The sequence below is a fragment of the Rana temporaria genome, chromosome 1 (genome assembly GCF_905171775.1).
Source record: "Rana temporaria chromosome 1, aRanTem1.1, whole genome shotgun sequence".
Taxonomy (NCBI): domain Eukaryota; kingdom Metazoa; phylum Chordata; class Amphibia; order Anura; family Ranidae; genus Rana; species Rana temporaria.
In genome coordinates, this window is record NC_053489.1 from 626,544,883 (window position 1) to 626,562,766 (window position 17,884).

General features: G+C 39.4%; 1 protein-coding gene across 1 annotated transcript in view; it reads right to left on the reverse strand.

The window, feature by feature from the left end:
• Nucleotides 1–683: 683 nt before the first annotated feature.
• CPZ (carboxypeptidase Z) overlaps nt 684–17,884 on the reverse strand; it is a 126,685-nt gene continuing 109,484 nt past the window's right edge. The window contains exons 10-11 of the mRNA XM_040335359.1: nt 11,944–12,043; nt 684–1,381 (exon numbers count right to left, since the gene is read on the reverse strand). Coding sequence (XP_040191293.1) covers nt 1,026–1,381; nt 11,944–12,043 — 456 coding nt within the window. The 3' untranslated portion in view covers nt 684–1,025. The remainder of the gene's footprint in view (nt 1,382–11,943; nt 12,044–17,884) is intronic.

Below are 17,884 nucleotides of genomic sequence, written 5' to 3' on the forward strand. Positions count from 1 at the left end.
AGTAAATAACCCTTTAGTGCAGAACAAGATTTGATGAGTCAGTAAGAAAGGATGATCAGCTGCAAGGAAACCTCATGCAACTCTGTTGACTAGTCACTTCTCTTCCATCTGTCATTTTTGGAAACAGCGTTTAGAGTTCTATTCCACTTTAAGTTGCAGGCTGCTATAATAAAGCCACAGCAACAGTCACCTGGTTTTAAAGCAGAACTAAACCCTTCAATATTATATTATATTCACCTTCCCTCCAGTGATGCGAAATAAGCAAGCTCCTTTGCTGGCACCAACATCATCTCCCCAGATTTTTCTGGGTGTTATTATTTCCGGGTGAAGAAGAGTAGGGTTTGATCAAAACCAGCCCTTTTAAAGGGAAGTGGAGGATAAAAAAAAAAAAAGAAAGATTGAAAGTTTGAATAATCGGCTAACGCTACAAATTAAACAACCAGCCTACCATGGTACCAAAAACTGACAAAGCTGGACTCCAGTCCTTAGTAAGTTCAATAAGCTAGCAAAAAATCTTAAAACGCTAACCCTTAAAGGAAAGGAGGTGACTAGAAATGTAAAGGATTGACGATGGCTGTACGATTATGAATTCATCTGAAAATTGGAAGGAAGGCCTTGGAGAAGAAAGGCAGAGTATAGATCAAAAAAGCATTAAAAACAAAACAAAAAAACAAACAATGCCATGGGATTTTCCTACTTTACTTTAAAAGCTTTGGGAAGATTGGTCCAAATAGTTTTGGCCTGCACATAATTAAAGCTTTCAAAATTACATCTGTTTGTAACATTATGTTTATTAAAAATGCCTTTCCATATTTTCTGTACTATGACATTTGCTGCCTTTTGTGATCACAATAATAAAAAAATATTAACTTTGTAAAACTTGTTCAATTAATAACAGGAATTACCATGAAAGCAGATAAAACATTTTGTTTTACACTAGTTTTACACTACAGTAATATAAAACAAACCTGACACTATTAGAAAAAAATAATCTTAAGTATGTTGCCAAAATAATTATTACAGGGTTAGTTATTTTTAAGTAGCCACATAGGTCTGTTATGACCAAGTATACTGAAATAAGACCACCACCATGGTTTTTCTCTGTCTTGTGACTGTTGATCATCTTCCCCTTCTTGTCCTCGTCGAGCATGTGGGTCATAGGAGTCCAATGGGTCTAATCGATCATAAATGTCTTGTGGAATAACTTTATTATATCTACGATTACTAACTTCAACCCTCTTCAAAGCAAAGTCAACCTGTCCTGCCTTGGTCAACTTTGCTGGTAGGGTAATTTTTTTGGTGACCTTTGAGTAGCCAAAAGCCTCAGCAGAAACTATGTAGACACCAGGAATCAAGAGTCTCCAATAATCTCCATCCTCAGCTAGAAAAACAGTAAAGAAAAAAAAAATCAGTCAACTAAGAGGATAATCAATACTTTCAAAATCATATAAATAAATGATGAAATGGCATCTAGAAAAGTTCTCCCCGAGGAGGTTAGATAACAGCTGGAGGCAGAAAATTCACAGTTCACACACTATGGACACAAATGAAGACAAATTGGAGGTTTTAGAAAACAAGAAGCATGGACAAAAACACCTGTAAAAATGACTCAAATACAGTATATACATAGCTAAGAAATGTACAGAATTACACATCTTCCATGCACCAATATATCATAGCTAAACCCAATAACAAAAAAATTAATATACTGCAGCTTACCAGTCCTTAGGTGTGGTGGTTGCCTTAATTTTTTCTTGTCCCCCCCCACCCCCCCTTTAGTTTTACCAGCCACACTTGCTGTCCTAGAGTGATAATGCATCTGTATCCATCGAGGAACAGCATTGTCACATTAGGGCAAGAAGTGTTTTAGGAATACAAATCCTCCCCCTTTCCATAACATAGTGTAAGGCATTCAGTAGTCCACAAAAATAGCTGGAAACATTGTAACCGATAACAGTTAGCAAAAGCAAAGAGCGCAGGAAGTTATCAGCTCACAAGTTTTCTGGCAGGATCAACAGATTATTTTGTGTCAGTTTTTAACAGGTGTAACAAAACACCTTCAACAGTTTATTTAGCAGCCGGAAAGAGAACGGTGAGATAAGTTTACAGTCGGGGTTTACATACATTGTACTAAATCCCCTGTGAAAAGCAATATACTGTAGGTAATGGGAAATAACTTTTACCCTTTTTGGCAATGCTGAACAAGGAATTGGGTATACTTAGTATTAGCAAGAATATAAAGTAGGTAGTGCAGCGCTAAAAGTCCAAATAATAAAAAGTCCAGGATAGAATCCTTTCTAAAGTGACTGGTGATGAGTAATGAATATAATCATGCAGGTGCTGTAGCGTGGTAATGAGTAGAAACACCTCCACCAATGGTAAGTAATGGCCGCTCACCTCACCAATATGACCCTCTGTTAGATAAGGTCATAAACAGCATTCCCATATGGGTATCTCCAAAAGGGGGGGTTACTCCAGCAATGATAAGAACAGTCTCCAAAGGAAAGTCAGCATTCACGCATCAGATCCAAATGTAAAAGAAAAGCAGCACATAGTGTTTCTCCGTGGAGACAATATAATGAATTTTAATAAATAAAAACGCACTTACAGAGTTGAGGCACTCGATCCAGTGCCAGGAATAACAAGCATGTGAATAGCTATGATCGCGGGTGACGTCACGCTCTCCCTACCGAACGTTGCGTCCCTGGGGCAGGACTTCTTCAAGAGTTTACCGAGAAACATCAGGCGGTCTCCCCCGTCCAAGTCCCGCAGCTGCGGCTGTGCCGGTGATCCGTCCTCCTCCGGTCCGCTTCACTTTCTCTTCTACACGTTCCAGTTACTCCGGAGTAGGACGGATGGACGGATCACCGGCACAGCCGCAGCTGCGGGACTTGGACGGGGGAGACCGCCTGATGTTTCTCGGTAAACTCTTGAAGAAGTCCTGCCCCAGGGACGCAACGTTCGGTAGGGAGAGCGTGACGTCACCCGCGATCATAGCTATTCACATGCTTGTTATTCCTGGCACTGGATCGAGTGCCTCAACTCTGTAAGTGCGTTTTTATTTATTAAAATTCATTATATTGTCTCCACGGAGAAACACTATGTGCTGCTTTTCTTTTACATTTGGATCTGATGCGTGAATGCTGACCTTCCTTTGGAGACTGTTCTTATCATTGCTGGAGTAACCCCCCCTTTTGGAGATACCCATATGGGAATGCTGTTTATGACCTTATCTAACAGAGGGTCATATTGGTGAGGTGAGCGGCCATTACTTACCATTGGTGGAGGTGTTTCTACTCATTACCACGCTACAGCACCTGCATGATTATATTCATTACTCATCACCAGTCACTTTAGAAAGGATTCTATCCTGGACTTTTTATTATTTGGACTTTTAGCGCTGCACTACCTACTTTATATTTATGCTCAGGAATTTTATCAATTGAATCCTAGTGTTCAGCTGCTTGCTGTTTTATGTGTTTTATTGCGCTGATTATATTTTATACTTTGTTTTTTAGTATTAGCAAGGCACATGTTCTGTAAATGAAATGTAACTTACTACTAGTATAATAGAAATACAAAGACCTGGATAAATGGGAACCTGAAAAACATGGCATAAACCACTTGAAGACTGACAATTGTTGCTGAAGTTAAAATAAGTATTTTTTGCTAGAAAATTATTTAGAACCCCCAAACATTAAATCTCTCTCTCTACCCTAAAGCAGGGATATGCAATTAGCAGACCTCCAGCTGTTGCAAAACTACAGGTCCCATCATGCCTCTGTTATTATGCTTGTGGCTGGCAGAATCTTGCTATGCCTCATGGGACTTGTAGTTCTGCAACAGCTGGAGGTCCGCTAATAATCCCTGCCCTAGAGAATAAAAATGACAGTCATTGCAATATTTTATGTCACACTATATTTGCAAAGCAGTCTTTCAAATGCAATTTTTGGGGAAAAATACAATTCAATGAATAAAAAAAAGCCAAATCTTTCTGTACAAATGTGAAAGATGATGTTACACTGAGTAAATAGATACCAAACATGTCATGCTTTAAAATTGCACACACTCTTTGATTTGGTCTCCTGCATCCCCCACGGACCCCATTTTCAGACATCAGTGTACCGCCCCAATGAACTTTACTCTAAATATTTGGCGTAAAGGTTTCAAAAATGTCTCCCTCACCTTGTCTTGCCCCCCTCTCATGAATGTGCTTTTTAATCCGGCTATACCAGAGCCTATCCTTAGGGCGTATCCTTCCATGGGTAAATGCCTCTCTATTCCAATTTCGTAACCTAGTACATCCAATCCTTCACATCCATTTCACTTCTAGCTACAAGTTAGGCATTTCTTCCACTCTCAATCTCCGTCCCTGACCCTGGATAAGCCCACCACCTTTGAATATCTATGTGCCCAAGGCCCCCATCAATTACACTTGGTTTCCTCTATATATCACATCCTCCATGAGTCAACCTCTCTTACTGAAGTTACTCATTTATATATGAGGAGATGGGCTGGATTTCTAGGTAAGCCCATTAGCTCCCAGATGTAGGATAGGATATGGTCTTCTACTTTCAAGTCCAAGTGTGTGTATCGCAGAGGGAGATGTCTATTAAGGTCCTTTTGCTTTGGTAAAAGACCCCTGAAGTTATCCACAAATAGGATTCCTCGTGCTCAGCAGATTGTTGGCGATGTGAACGAGAAGTGGAATCACGGTTTCATATTTTCTGTCAGTGTTATCTGGTCCAGTCTTTCTGGTTCGATGTGATGACATTGATCCAGACAGTTATGCCTCGTACACACTACCGGTTTTCCCGACAAGAAAACTGCCATTTTTTAGATTGGTCTGGAAAACCGGTCGTGTGTATGCTCCAAAGCAGTTTTCCGGTCGAGAAAACTGCCCGCAAAAAAATTCGAACCTGCTCCATTTCTTCCCGTCGTATTTCCCGTCAGTCTTTTTCTCGTCGCGAAAACCGCTCGTGTGTACGCTTTTCCGAGGGGAAAAAAACGTGCATGCTCAGAATCAAGTATGAGACAGGAGCACTCGTTCTGGTAAAACTAGCATTCGTAATGGAGATGGCACATTCATCACGCTGCAACGGACTGAAAAGCACAAGACTGAAAAAGCGCAAATCGTCACCAAACTTTTACCAACACGAGGATAGGAAAAAGCAACCCAAAGGGGGGCACCATTTGAATGGAATGTCCCCTTTATAGTGTTGTCATACGTGTTGGACGTCACCGCGCTTTGGTCAAGCGTTTTTTTGACTGAACGTGTGTATGCAAGGCAGGCTTGAGAGGAATCACGTCGGGAAAAACGATCGGGTTTTGGCATGTCAGGAAAAGCGGTCGTGTGTGTATACAGGGCATTACTGGTTTGTCCCTTCCCCTGGATCCATTACATTACTTGCTGGGTCTTCCTTTCTCAGGTATTAACAAAAATAGCAAAATCGGTTGATTTCATATTTTCCTTTAGCTGCAAAAAGGCTTATTCCACTGTGTTGGCTATCTACCACTCCCCCTCCGTGGTCTAGATTCCTACAACTTATAGCTGAGAAGAATGGAATATCTAACCGCCATTGTACAAGACAATTGTTCTCAATTTAATACGATTTGGGAACCGTGGGATTGTTCGGAATATGGGACACCCTCTGCTGACCGCTACACCTGAATGTACTCAGTTTCTTTCCCCTGAGCACTCTTGTTGACTTCTTCCTTGTTAAAGTCTATTGAATGGTACCCCCTATGAAGATTCCCTCATCATACCTTTATTCACTAAGTTTGCTTTTGTGTTAATGCTTGACCTCATCTTTTCGTTCTGTCTTGCCTATGAGTTGTTTGCCTTTATTTTTGTGCTATGCAGTTCATAATTTTTTCATGTAATATTGTAACCCTTGTTATTCTTGACTGTTTGTTTTCTGTAATGTTTGTCTTTTTTGAGACACAAAATAAATATCTTTTTTTTTAGCGGTTACCTGTTTAGAGTTACAGAGAAGGTCTTGCGCTAGAATTAATTACATTTCTCCAACGACCACAGTGATACCTCATATGTGGTTTGAACACCGTTTACATTTTTGGCCACAACTAAGGTGCATTTGCTTTGGCATACAAGCATGGAGGGATGCTCCAATAAAATTTCTGATCACTTTTATTGCTATCGCAAGGAATGCAAACATCCCTTGTGACAGTAACAGGCAGTGACAGGTACTCTTTATGGACGGATCTGGGGGTCTAAGAGACCCCAAAACCCTCCTCTGTACTTAAAAGTATTCAAAACGCCAAGATCATCGTCTTTGAATACTTTGGATTTTTTTTAAATGGTGCTGTTAGCTGCCAAGTAAACCGGAAGTGACGTTTTGACATCACCTCCAGGTTACTACATCCGAGACCCAATCAAAGCCGATTCTGGCTTTGTTTGGGTCTCCGTTCAGCTGGAGGACATGCCAGCTGGTGTCTCGGGTCTCCCGGCTGGTGTCTCGGGTCTCCCACTGCTTGTAATAAGCCTAACCGCATTGGTTGTTATTACAAGAAAGCTGACCGTCGGCTCTAAAAAATGGTACGGGGGTGATGCCTGCAGCACGACCACTTGAATCCAAATGATGTAAAGGTACGTGATTTGGCGGCAAGTAGTTAAATTGGGATTAAATACAAAACCAATTCATAAATCAGGTGGCCCATCAGACCTTTTTTTTTTAGGCATGCTGTCTTTTATTTTCACCTGGTGATCCAGCCAGTAAGTCTGTTAGTTTTCAACTTCAACAGACCAAGCTATCCATACAAAGTAGCACTTGGAGGGTTGAGACAAACCATTGTTTTTCAAATAGGCAGCATGATCCCAAAAAGGAAAAAAACTGTTGCTGTGACAGCTTTAGAAAAATAGACATTCAGCTCTAATTTGTTAGTGAAGACCCTGTAAATCTGCTAGTGCATCTAATACTCCCCTCTCACCAGACTGATGTTACTGTTGTCTAAAAGTGTTTATTTCACTATCCAGAGTGGAACCACCCTAAGATAGGAAATGTGCCAGTGGCGGTTCGTCCATAGAGGGCGCTGGAGCGCCGCCCCCTCTGGCTCTCACCGCCACTGAGTCTAATAACATAGATTCAGGCATTGCACAAATCTATGTTATTATCGCCGCTGTTCTATTCAGATGGTCGGCGCTCATGTCCGGCGATCTGAATAACGGCAGCTGGTTGGCTGTACGGAAGTGCCTATCAGAGCCGGTAACCTGATTGGCTGAGACGTCTGTCAGTCATCGAGGGCGGTAGAAGACATCGAGGGACATGGATGGCTGACTCCAGTAAAGGGCACAGCGGCGACAATTAAAAGGGCACAGCGGTGACAATTAAAGGGCACAGCGGTGACAATTAAAGGGCACAGCGGTGACAATTAAAGGGCACAGCGGTGATAATTAAAGGGCACAGCGGTGACAATTAAAGGGCACAGCGGTGACAATTAAAGGGCACAGCGTTGACAATTAAAGGGCACAGCGGTGACAATTAAAGGGCACAGAGCCTGTGTTTGATGGCATGGCACAGTGGTGACAATTGATGGCACAGTGGCTGCGTTTGATGGCATGGCACAGTGGTGACAATTGATGGCACAGTGGCTGCGTTTGATGGCATGGCACAGTGGTGACAATTGATGGCACAGTGGCTGCGTTTGATGGCATGGCACAGTGGTGACAATTGATGACACAGTGGCTGCATTTGATGGGCACAGTGAGGCTGCAATTTTTTTTTCGTTTGCGCCCCCCCCAAAAATTTTGAGCACCAGCCGCCACTGAAGTGTGCTACTGGCCAGATCATTGAGCAAAGATAAAGGGTAAGAAGCCTAAAAAGGAAACTAATGCAGCCACCACATTTAAGTACTATTAAAATGCAAGAATTTACTTTTGTGCTTTTTTTTACTGCATCAAGTAATTTAACATCTAAATATGCAATCAGGTTCACTGTATTGCCAACAAGAGCAAACAAGATTTTAACTTTCTGGTCTTTTGGCTTTGTCATTTATTATACCCTTTCACCCACCCCAGACAACTACAGTATTCTGTAATCTACCAATTATTTTTACAATAATTTTTATTGACATTTTTGCATTTATAAAACAAAACCAAACAAATTAAGAAAAAAAAAAGAAAAAAAAAAAAAAAGAAAAAAGATGCACAGAACAGGAGATCTTCACATACGGTCACATTATACAGGTAGACTTCCAACCCTACAGGAGCTGTGAATTAGTCAGACAAGTGAATATCCAGTACAAAGATAGGGTTTCAAATTATCACGAGTCAGATGATGTCTCCTTATAAAGTAGTAAAACATAGAAAAACATTAGTACCACTAAATATAGGAGCCAGAGCATGCCCCATCAGCGCACATCTCTGATTGTCCACCTTTTTGCAACTTGAAGCAGCTGGCAAACCCCATTAAATGGACCAACCATTTAGAGAGCAGCAACTTCTAATGATCATATGCATGGTAAACTTCCTACCCCACTACTAGATTAACCACACTAATAGTCTGAAAGAGACCAGTGAAAATGGAGCCAGACCTGGCACTGCCAGGCATGGATCTTACACAACCCATTTAATTAATGAGTACATTTCTAAAGATATTGTAAAATCCCACCTTTTGGGTTGTCCCCAGTAATAGAGGGGACATCTTCCAATAGGGACACTAGTTCTGGTGACACTCCAGAATTCCCTCTTTTTGTGGCTATGGGACAGGAGGGGAAGGAAATCTTCACAATGGGACACAGATGGCATACAAAAATTACAGGCTCTGGTTACACTTTATTTATTATTTACCTGTCTGCAAAATCAATTTGCTGTAGTACAGTACATGACATGGGTTCCTTAAAGTCATGAACATGAGGTAAACATTATCACCCTCAGGATAGGACACTGACAAACAAAAGTTGTTAAAGAGGAACTGCAGTTTGCTCACATAATTTGTGATAAAAACATCTTTGTCATCCTGAAGCTTCCCTCCAACCACTTTGCATATTATTTTATATATACTGTGATTCTGTACTTGCCAAATATGCTGCAGAAATCTCCCTCCACCAAGTCTGTCTGCAACCATTTTAACTGTGGGCAGCTGAAGATCCTGCCTGTTCACTTCCTGGATTTACACAGACACACACCTCCAGCTCTGCAGCTCTCATTGGCCCTCCTATGACTCACCCCCTCCCTTCCTGGCAAACTCACCAGAGTGAGAGAGAGCAGTGCATGATGTCATAAGCCTAGGCTTTTTTACTAGACAAGAAATGAGGAAGTGGGCTGTATAAGATATTTACTGGCAGAAAAAACATGTTTTACTATCCAAAGTTAAAACAACAAGGGCAGAAGATTTAATATATGGAAAGATGAAAAAATTACTGAAGTTCTGGTTTAAGAAAGCTCATAAAATACCTTTTGGTCCCAGCAATTCTTTTTTTTTTTAGCAAGCAATTTGAGAAAAATGCTAGGACAAAGGGGAAGGTGGCCTGTTTCCTGTACGCCATTTCAAGAAAAGGATTTTACAGGTAATAAAAAGTTCTTATTTCCTAAATGTACAGTGCAGGAAACTAGGCTCAATTTACTAAACCGCAATTACCGCTTCATAATTAGTGGTAAAATAACACAATTCTTTGTGAAAATTGTTTGCAATTCATGAAAAAAAAAAAAAAACAAAGAAAAAAAAAGGGCGTTATTGTGTAAAATATGCAGTCATTACACCAGCTTCCGTCAAATGGTCCTGCTGGAAAACCAACACTTAATTAGTGCTTGTAGCCAATGGTTCTGTGAATTCTGATGGGGGAGGAGTCCCAGCTGTTCGAATACAATAGCGAGCCAGGGGGAGATCCCTGCATCCAAATCGCTTCTGTGGATGCTGGACTACTGGTTGAACGAAAAGTAAAACTGCCCATGTGTACCCAGCTTTAGTTGTCACTCCAAAATTTGTCTCCATTGGATTATTTATGCTCCCCTCTTCTTCGGTGACAACTATAAAGTTTTGGTATGTTTTTTTTTTTTAAAGGGGGGGGGGGGGGGGGTCGTGAGGGGTTGAGTTCTTCTGTCATTTGGTGAATTTAGGCAATAAAAGGTGCTTTTCTTTCTAATGTTTAACCGATTTTGATGTATTTTTGATATATTCTTTTCATCATATATTCTCTGTTTCTCTATAGCTTTCTCGCTAATTAATGGTTGATACATTTATCCCCTTATGAAGCGAAACATGTTGTGATATCATACGACCATTCAATTTCTATAAGGCTTCCATGTGCAACCACCATAACGGAGATATTCTCTAAAAACCCAACGACTTATTGTGTCTTATCTGTTTTAGGCTAGGTTCACACTGCTGCGAATTCAAAATCGCGGTAAAAATCGTGATTTTTACGGCTGCGTTTTTGCCACGATTTTGTCGCGATTTCGGACGCGATTTAAGAGACATCTGTGCAGGGTTCAATGTAAATCGCGGCCTGAAATCGCAAAAAGTAGTACAGGAACTACTTTTTGAAAACGGTGCAGCGGCGTGGCACCGATTAGGACGGTGCCATTGCCGACAATTGCCGGCAAATGCAGCCGATTTGAGATGCGATTTAACATGTGAAATCGCATCTCAAATCGTACCAAATCGTACCCAGTGTGAACCTGGGCTCAGTCTCTTTGTATAATAAAAACATTCTGTATATTGTTTTATACTTGTGACGGATTTCTATTATTTGTATAAGCACCGCTATAGTCTCCACCCAAATTATCTCCCTTTTATATAAAGTTTTGGATTTCTTCTCAGATTCTCTCAGTGTCAATGGCCACAAGGGCAAATTGAGATAATCAATTCCCTTGCAAAACTGAAAATTCACTCTGCTCGGTGAATAAGTGATTTGCCTTTAATAAATCAACCCATGTGCATTTTAGTTTGTTCTCCAGATTTTTTTCTTTAACCACTTAAGGACCGCCTAACGCCGATATACGTCGGCAGAATGGCACGGCTGGGTACAGATACGTCGCCTTTATGAACCCAGCCGTGGGTCACATGCATGCGACACGGTCCAAAGCTCCGCGGCGCCCGATCGCCGCCGGTGTCCCACGATCGGTCACAGGAGCTGAAGAACGGGGAGTGGTGTGTGTAAACCTTCCCCGTTCTTCACAGTGGCAGTGTCATTGATCGTCTGTTCCCTGATATAGGGAAAGACGATCAATGACGTCACACGTCCAGCCCGCCCCCCCCCCACAGTTAGAAACACATATGAGATCAAACTTAACCCCTACAGCGCCCCCTAGTGGTTAACTCCTAAACTGCAATTGTAATTTTCACAGTAATCAATGCATTTTTATAGCACTTTTTGCTGAGAAAATGACAATGGTCCCAAAAATGTGTCAAAATTGTCTGATGTGCCATAATGTCGCAGTCACGAAAAAAATCGCTGATTGCCGCCATTAGTAGTAAACAAATATTTATTAATAAAAATGGCATAAAACTATCCCCTATTTTGTAAACGCTATAAATTTGGCGCAAACCAATCGATAAACGCTTATTGCGATTTTTTTACCAAACATAGGTAGAAGAATACGTATCGGCCTAAACAGAGGAAAGTAAAAAAAAAATTATAGCTTTTTTGGGGATATTTATTATAGCAAAAAGTAAAAAATATTGCATTTTTTTCAAAATCGTCTCTCTATTTTTGTTTATAGCACAAAAAATAAAAAACCGCAGAGGTGATCAAATACCACCAAAAGAAAGCTCTATTTGTGGGGAAAAAGGACGCAAATCTTGTTTGGGAGCCATGTCGCACGACTGCGCAATTGTCAGTTAAATTGACGCAGTGCCAAATCGCAAAAAGGGGCAAGGTCCTTAACCTGCATATTGATCCGGGTCTTATGTGGTCAACTTTACTGTGTGCTTTATGTCATCACCATAAATATAACAAAAGGTCCAGAAAAAGTTGGAAAAGTACCTGTCATGATGTCATGGCGAATTCCTTTCACTGAGATTCGGGCATTTTTAATGGCATTTCCATGTTCATCCTTCACTACTCCTTTTATGCCTCGGTGTACCTGATCATAAAAAAAAGAAAAAAAGAATATAAAATAAAAGAACAGTCGATTCCTTGATCTTGCTTGCTGTCAGTGATAAGCTTTCATTTTGTACCAATGTGTAAATTACAGACTTAAATTACCTTAACTGACCACTAAACTATATATTTATTTAAAAAAAAAAAATTAAGAGGATCCATAGGAGGAAAATATTTATTTTTGCGTCTCATAATAATTTGCAAACAATTATCGAACTGGAATTTTCTCCAAATACACTAAATTTGGTTTTTGTTTTTTGCACAAACACAAAATAACCTACTACACTAAAATTACATAGAAGAAAAGACTGAACTACCGAAAAAAAATTCTAGACTCAAAATAGCAGGCATCAGGCATTGTTACAGAGGCTGGATGGTGGAACCACAGCATGCACCAGGGAAGTGGCACCTAAAACACCACAAACTGTTGGATACAAGCAGCTGTGGGTTTTGACAAAAGCAGAAATTGGACTTGCAACCTGCTGGACAGGTAAATATAAGGAACTCTTTTTTTAAACTGGGTACTTAAAGCTTAATTTTTAACACTAGAGACAGAGTCACTACTTCTGGATCAAGCCTATTTTTGACACTTTTTGAAATTACTTAGAACCCCCAAACATAATATATATATATATATATATATATATATATATATATATATATATATATATATATATATATATATATATATATATATATATATATATATCTCAAATACACTAGAGAATAAAATGGTGGTTATTGCAATATTTTATGTCACACTGTATTTGCGCAGAGGTCTTTGAAACATTTTTTTGGGGGAAAATACACTTTTTTGAAAAAAAACTAAAAAAAAAAGAGAACAGTAAAGCTAGCCCGCTTTTTTTGCATATCGTGAAAGATGATGTTACGCCAAGTAAAGAGCTACCTATAATTTTAAACTTTAAAATTTCACACAATGGCGACAAACTACGGTACTTAAAAATCTCCATAGGCGGCGTTTACATATTTTTTACGGTTACCAGTTTAGCGTTACAGAGGAGTTCTTTTACTAGAATTATTGCTCTTGCTCTGACGATCATGGCAATACCTCACATGTTTAAATTTGAACACAGTTTACATTTGTGGGTGTGACTTGCGTATGCATTTTCTGTGGTGGTTGAGCACGCGGGGACGGGGGCACTTTAAATTCTTATTTATTTTATTTCTTATTTAACACTGCCCCTTTAAAACCAAAAACAAATAAAAAAATAAAAAACATCCCCCTTTGACAGTATTAGGCAGTGACAGGTATTCTTTATGGAGGGATCGGGGGGGTCTAAAAGACCCAAACCCCTCCTTTGCACTTCTTAGAATTCAAAACGCCAAAATCAGCTTTTTGGAAAACGTTTTTTTTTTTTTAATCAACGCCATTGGCAGCCAAGTAAACCAAAACTAAATTTGTGACGTCGGTTCCGGGTTTTTACATCAGAGACCCGATCAAAGCCGACTCCAAAGCAAAAGGGAAATGGAAATATTTCTATTTGAAACTGTTTAAGTGACTACTATTGAAAGCAAAGTGGCAAGCAATTTCCGGTAAAACAAGATCACAACTAGTTTTGCAGTACTGTGAAACAGATATTCTAGCGCCAGTCAAAGTGCTAAAACATTTTTATGCCCAAGACTGAAAATGCAAAGTTAGAGCCCACACTAAAATCATGGCCTGAAATGTCATCCAGTGTTAAAAAAAAAAAAAAAAAAAAACTGTCAACTCTTAGCCAAATGACCAATTTAAGCTATAAACTAGTACTCAGATGTTCTTATTGTTTGGCTTCTATTCCTGCTTCCTGCAATGCCTATGGCATTGACATGAGGTTGGATTGGACTTTTGCCACCACGTAGAGTCTCTTTCTGTAACCACTGGGGTAAGTAACGAAATGATGAGAGGTTCAACATTTCCAGGGACATTTTCTGTAAAATTATTTATATCATAAAAAACAGCATAAGATGTACTAGTGCATATTTTATACATTTTTTTTATATGCCTACATTCATGTTAGTCCAACAATGTTTTTGCATTGTGGTGGACATATCCTAAGCAAGGATGACTTGTGTCCATTCTGGTTTATTTGGCATTGCAAAATATTTACATTAAATAAATTTACATTTTTAGGAAATTAACAGTTCATTGGTTTTCCCATCAGATCAATGTTTAAAATACATGGAAAAAGCCAGTTTGGAAAAAACTGTAAACTCAGTGCTTGACATACTGGGCTCAAGCTACTCATTCAAAAGTAGTATATACAGCAGATGGTGATTGGATGATCGGATGAAACATATATACCCTGCAGAAAAAAAATGTATATGTGATTTTATGGGTCAGAGCCTTTAGGTAATAGATAAGTCACTGCTTTGACTTTCACATTTCAGCCTGAGCTACTGAGCTCTCTAGACAGGAGACAAGGAGATTGAGGAAATAAAAAAAGTGCTTAAAGTTTCCCATCATGGCAAAAACTAAGAGAAAAATATATTAACACACAGTTCATGTTTACCTATAAAAAAAAGAAAAGAAAATACACCTAATTCTAATTCTTCATTCATACTGTAAAATAGAAAGGGTAATGCAGTAACTGCTACAACTTCACTTCTGATATTTTTAATTTGTATTTAATTAACTCCTTAGGGATGCCTTTTGTTTCACATTTTCTTGGTTCTCTTTAAGAACTATCCCCCCAACTAATATTAAACAAACTAAAATACAGCAAAGTTAAACAGAATAATGCAGGTATAGCAAGGCACCACATCTGTTCCAATACCTAAATGCTGTATATATAAAAAAAAATATTATTTAAAGTTCTTTTATAGGATCAGTCTTCCAATTTGTTCAATGGCTCTTTAAGTCAGTTAGATATGAACACACTCCAGAGTTTATCAAATATCAAATTTAACACAACTCAAGTTAGTGTGACACAGTCTAATAATGGTTGCCTTATTAGACTCTTCTGCCTGCAAGATAAAACTTTAATTTCCATTTGCTGAGCCTTGTACCCTGTTTCTATTGATTTCTGAAATGTCATCTCAGACACTTTATTTAAGTACTTCACTTGCCTAAACAACCTTTTTATAAGGATGTAAAATGATTATGTGAAACCGTTTCGTCCAACTTTCAGATAATCAATGCTGCAGGTACTTCTAATCCCTGTAAATGGATCTGGTGTGCATCAGCTTGTAATAATCCTTGATTGGACTTGGCAAATTTGAGTAGCATCTCAAGTAATTCACTAAACTTTATCTCCATATTTTATCAGCCTTCTGCTTTTGCTCCACATTTTAAAAAGGCTAGACTTTCACAATGTCTCCATGGCCAATCTTTAATCTTGAAAGCTTTAATGTGTAATGTGTATGGATTTTATTTGGCTTTATTGTGCTCACCAAGTACAATTTCCACCAGAGACCTGTAAAATGGAATGGACTTGGTGGTCTGAACTGCAGTACTTATGTTCTTATAAAGCTTACCACAAGCAACATTAATGTTCTGCACTGAGAGCTTTCAATATTCCGGCGAGGCCGCCAACTCTGTCAATGTCTTCACTGTTAGTTAAGGAAATGCAGAAACGTTAAAGCTAACACAAGTTCTTTAAATAGAAATATGCTTGGGTCTCATTTAAATAGTCAAATCCAACCAAATCAGCACTGCAGGTAGCTGCATTTCTCCAGGGAAGCCCTACAGCCATATACTGAAAAAGATACAAAACATGGCAACCACCAGATTCATATCTTTGCACTGCAGTAACATGAACTTTACCAAGCATTATTGCAATGCACAGCAACCACAGTGGGGTGTCATTCATTTTGAATAGTGTCCCAATGCACAACCCCAACACACCACAATAGATCTGTGTTTTAGCACACCATGACACACAACTATGACCCATCTGTCTGTCATGGTGATCCATGTTGGGTCCATTAAAACCAGTGTTGTGTGTTGAAAGTCCATTTGACAATAGACATTTGCAATTCGTTTTGGTCTGAATGTATTATCAGACACATTTTTGGTTATATGGAAATTCAGATGGATCCAAGTCTAAGAATGAAATATTAACAAATTTTGTTGAAAAGGAGTTTCATTTTGTTTCGTTTAATTATTTTCTGACAAATTCCAAATTTTCATGATTGGTTTGAATTGGTAAAATTCAAAAATAATCGACCAATTCGAATTCTGTATGAAGAATAGCTGGTTGTTAAGGAGTGGACCAGCTGCTGTGTCCTTAACAACTGATGACTTATCAGCTGTTAGCGAGCTTCACTGTTGAGAGCTGAAATGTAAACTAGAGAATGGCAGCAAAAGAAAATGAAAAATGAAAAAATGGGAGTGGGGTCCCCCCCCAAAATCCATAAACAGGTAGGAAGGCTGCCGCTCCACGTGAGCACACTAGAACAATCAATGTCCACTCAGAAACCAATGGGTGCAGGCAATGCACGGGATATGCAAAAGAGGAAAGATATGGACAGCCAGGAGTTTATAAGCAGTTGTGTGCTGAATCTAGGTTCCTAATCTAGACCACCAAGTTTATCCTGCTTTAGGAACCAGGAACCACAAAGATTATGGATAGAGGAACACAAGATTGCAGAGGACTGGAACAGACAGCTGAATGCAGGCCAGAGATCCGGACAAGTAGTGAACACGGATAACCAGATTACAAGTTGCAGGTCAGGGCAGGCAGCAGAGGAGAACCAGGATCCAAGCCAGAAATCAGGGCAGGGAGTAGACGTAGATAACCAAGAAAAAGTCTGGATGTGAAGGCAGGAAGCAGACAAGGATAACCAGAAGACAGGCCAAAGATCAGGGAAATTGGCAAATTTAAATAACCAGAAGACATGCCCGAGGTCAGAGCAGGCAGCATATACAGATAACCAGAAGATATTGGTAGACATTCAAAAAAATTACAGGGCAAAGGCAAGCGAGAAGGAATAACCTACAAGAAAGAACCTTGGCAGTTAGCTTGCAAAGCATTGCTCAGGCAGCAACCTAAAAGCTGCACTGTGTTCAAATAGGCCAGTCAGAAAGGAAAAGCCATGTTGACTGGCCACAGCTTTGTCCTGTTTATGGCTATCACGAGTAAAAGTGAAAAAAAAAATCCACAATTTTAGGTTTTCACCAAAATGGGAATAGAGGTGAAATCTTCCAATGGGACACTAGTTCTGGTGACAATCAAATAATCCCTCACTCTCATTCTCTCACCCGTTTTGGATATAGAATAGGAAGTGAAGGGCAATCTACCTAATGGGACACAGATGGCTAAAGAAAAAAAACTGGCAAGGGCGACAAGGGTTATAACCTTCCGTTTTGCTACTTTAAGCATAAGGAGGAGGACTGTTATAACCACTTAATCTGTCACAGTATTGCAGTAAAAAAGCTGCTGGGAAAAGTAGTGCACAAATCACATCAGAGAAATATTGAGACAAAACGCCCCCATAGTTGCAAAAAAACTTCTATAATTTTTAGAAAATGATAGCTGGTTATAGGCTGGAAGGGAAAGGTACTTTTTAAAAAACAATAAGTTACAGAATGCCTTATATAAATTATACATTATGACAATTTTATAGGGCATTTCTTAATGTCTTGTTCACATCTGTTTTAGGTGCGTTGAGGCTGCTTTGTTCTAAAAATTCTGGCTGCACCATCTTTAATGCGGTTTCCAACAAAACATGCATTTTTATTGGAGTTCAATGGTAACGTAAAACATGCCAGAATGTGCAACAAGCATTAAACGCACCACAATGATAATGTGCATATGTATTGTGTTATTAGGGCTAGAAGTTCAATAATTTGACCATGTGTTCCTGGAGTTGTTCTTTGAAGCAG